This window comes from Otolemur garnettii, unplaced genomic scaffold (genome assembly GCF_000181295.1).
Source record: "Otolemur garnettii isolate 467f Iridium unplaced genomic scaffold, OtoGar3 scaffold00078, whole genome shotgun sequence".
Taxonomy (NCBI): domain Eukaryota; kingdom Metazoa; phylum Chordata; class Mammalia; order Primates; family Galagidae; genus Otolemur; species Otolemur garnettii.
In genome coordinates, this window is record NW_003852473.1 from 1710002 (window position 1) to 1712436 (window position 2435).

At 31.0% G+C, this 2435-nt stretch overlaps 1 protein-coding gene across 1 annotated transcript in view; it reads right to left on the reverse strand.

Annotated features, from left to right (window-relative positions):
• Nucleotides 1-2435, reverse strand: part of PIK3CA (phosphatidylinositol-4,5-bisphosphate 3-kinase catalytic subunit alpha) — a 93129-nt gene that overhangs the window by 14812 nt on the left and 75882 nt on the right. The window contains exons 11-13 of the mRNA XM_003794281.3: nt 1821-1902; nt 1357-1521; nt 1037-1140 (exon numbers count right to left, since the gene is read on the reverse strand). Of these exons, the coding sequence (XP_003794329.1) occupies nt 1037-1140; nt 1357-1521; nt 1821-1902 (351 nt within the window). The remainder of the gene's footprint in view (nt 1-1036; nt 1141-1356; nt 1522-1820; nt 1903-2435) is intronic.

The window sequence follows — 2435 nt, forward strand, 5'->3', positions numbered from 1 at the left end:
TTTATTGTTCCTGGTAGAGTGCCATGGTGTTAAGGCTCACAGCAACTTCAGACTCACGGGCTCAAGTGATTCTCTTGCCTCAGCATCCCAAGTAGCTGGGACTACAGAGATTTTTAGAGACTGAGTCTCTCTCTAGCTCAGGCTGGTCTCAAACTTATGAGCTCAGGCAATCTGACTGCCTCAGCCTCTCAGAGTGCTACAGGTGTGAGCCACCATGCCTGGCCCAAACCTGTCATTTAGAAGCAAAACAATCATGAATTTCAGGTAGTTGCTGAACATGTAAACTTAACAAAAGAAACAAACCAGTTTTTAGTTTTAACTATTTTTCATTAAGGAATCTCAAGATATAAAAAACATGAAAAAAGAAAATTTGGCACAAAAATAATAAAATGAATAAGGAGGGAGCAGAAAGCTCAGTGAGCACCACTTGACTCTTCTGGAACATACATCTACACTTTCCGATACCTTTTCCAAATTTGATTTATTTTCAACCTAGCTTCTAGGTTCAATTATCTATTTTAACATTAAAAAAATCATTGTAGACACAAATCTATTTCTAATTTATAAAAAGGTATATAGCTTATGACCTCTAACTCTGAGTACTAGATATACCATATTTTTCAAAATATTTTTTTACTCTTCATTAGCTTGTTTCATAGTAAGAAACATGGGATTTTGACATTATTGTTCTGAATTTCAAGGTTAGTTTTTTCCCATATTTTGGGATATTTTAATCCACATATGTAGTGAGACCTACAATAATACCAATCTGGATAGAGCAAATTTTACTTCACTGAAAGTAGAATCAAAATCTTTTAGTTCTCATTCATATATAAAATTCAGTTTTGAATTTTGTTGTTTATTTAATTTCAAAAAGAAAAAGTTAAGGAAATGCTTATCCCTGGTACAAAATATTTTCAGTATGGAAAACTCTTCCAACTAAACAAAAACAAAAGTACTTAAGTAATACACATTTATACATCTATTAAGAAAGCAAATGATATATAAAGAATTTAATGGGGAAATAACGACTTACTTTAAATGCCAAAAGAAAAAGTGCCCAATCCTTTGATTAGTCAATGCTTTCTTGAGTAAAAATCTCACAAGCAGATTATCTAAATATTGTTCATATTTTAGGACCTGGGTGATTAAAAAGACAAACAAAAACCCAAATAAATTAGGATCAGTTTCTGCATGAAAAGAAAATTTTTCAGTAAGAAAATAAATACTAATGGTAAAAAAAAATGATTTTTTAAACAACATAAAACTAGTTAATGCAGAATGTTTTAGAAGTCGCATAGATTTAGAATAAATCATTACTTGATTAAAGATCACTTACTATTTATATTATTTTACCTGTACTAGCTGAATTAAGTACTGAGAAAGTTTGTCATCTGTTAAATACTTTTCCAAGCATCGCACAGCAAACCCTCGAACCATAGGATCTGGGTAATTACAGTCCAGAAGCTCCATAGCCTGTTCAGGTTTGATTGGAGGCCAATCTTTTACCAAGCAATACATCTGTGTATGAGAAACATAATAAATTATATTTAAAAAGTGAAGAAAGCTACGATGAACTCTTTAAAACATTGTTAGTTTAGATAAAAGACACCCTTAAAATATTCTTAAAATAAATTAAAAGTTGTAATTCATTTATCAGTGGAAATGATGCTAACGGTACCTTTTCCCACTATATCGCCATTATCATGAATTCAAAACCTAGTATATTTCATCTCTTATATTTATGTAGACTTTCTGAGAGAAAACAATTTGAGACAGACCAATTCTGTGCAATTCAGTAATCCCAAACATGCATTTACCTGGGCTACTTCGTCTCTAGAATTCCATTTAACGGACAGAAGCAATTTGGGTAGAATTTCAGGGATAGTTAAACAATAGTGTCTGTGTGGAGAAGATAAAACAAAATAAAAAACTTTCTTACGTGTGACTCAAAGGCTTAGATGTCTAATTTTCCCATTATGCAATCTTTAAGAAGTTCCAAACTATTTACCATTACTAGCCATTTTTAAAATCAAAAGTGTTTAACCCTGTAGTTGTATATGTACGTTCATATATAGACATAGTTATAACAGCAAAGACAACAAAAGGAAAACCCACATGGAGGACAAATATTTAAGGTTCACTGAAAATTAAGAAAAATTATAAATAGATGTTAGAGTTCATATTTTTCACCTACTTATGCAAATGAACCACAAAGTCACATGTATTGTGGTCACTGGATAAAATTTATGTTTTAATGGACTTTCTATAGAAATGTACAATGACTAATTTGTTTAAATATCCCAGTGTCACTTATGAATAGCAGGATAATTTCTTCTTAAATAAAAATAAGGCATTATGCTATTACTTTGAGGAAGTGTAAGAAAAAAGTAAAATGGAACATTATAGTATCTACTAAATCACACTAAAACTGG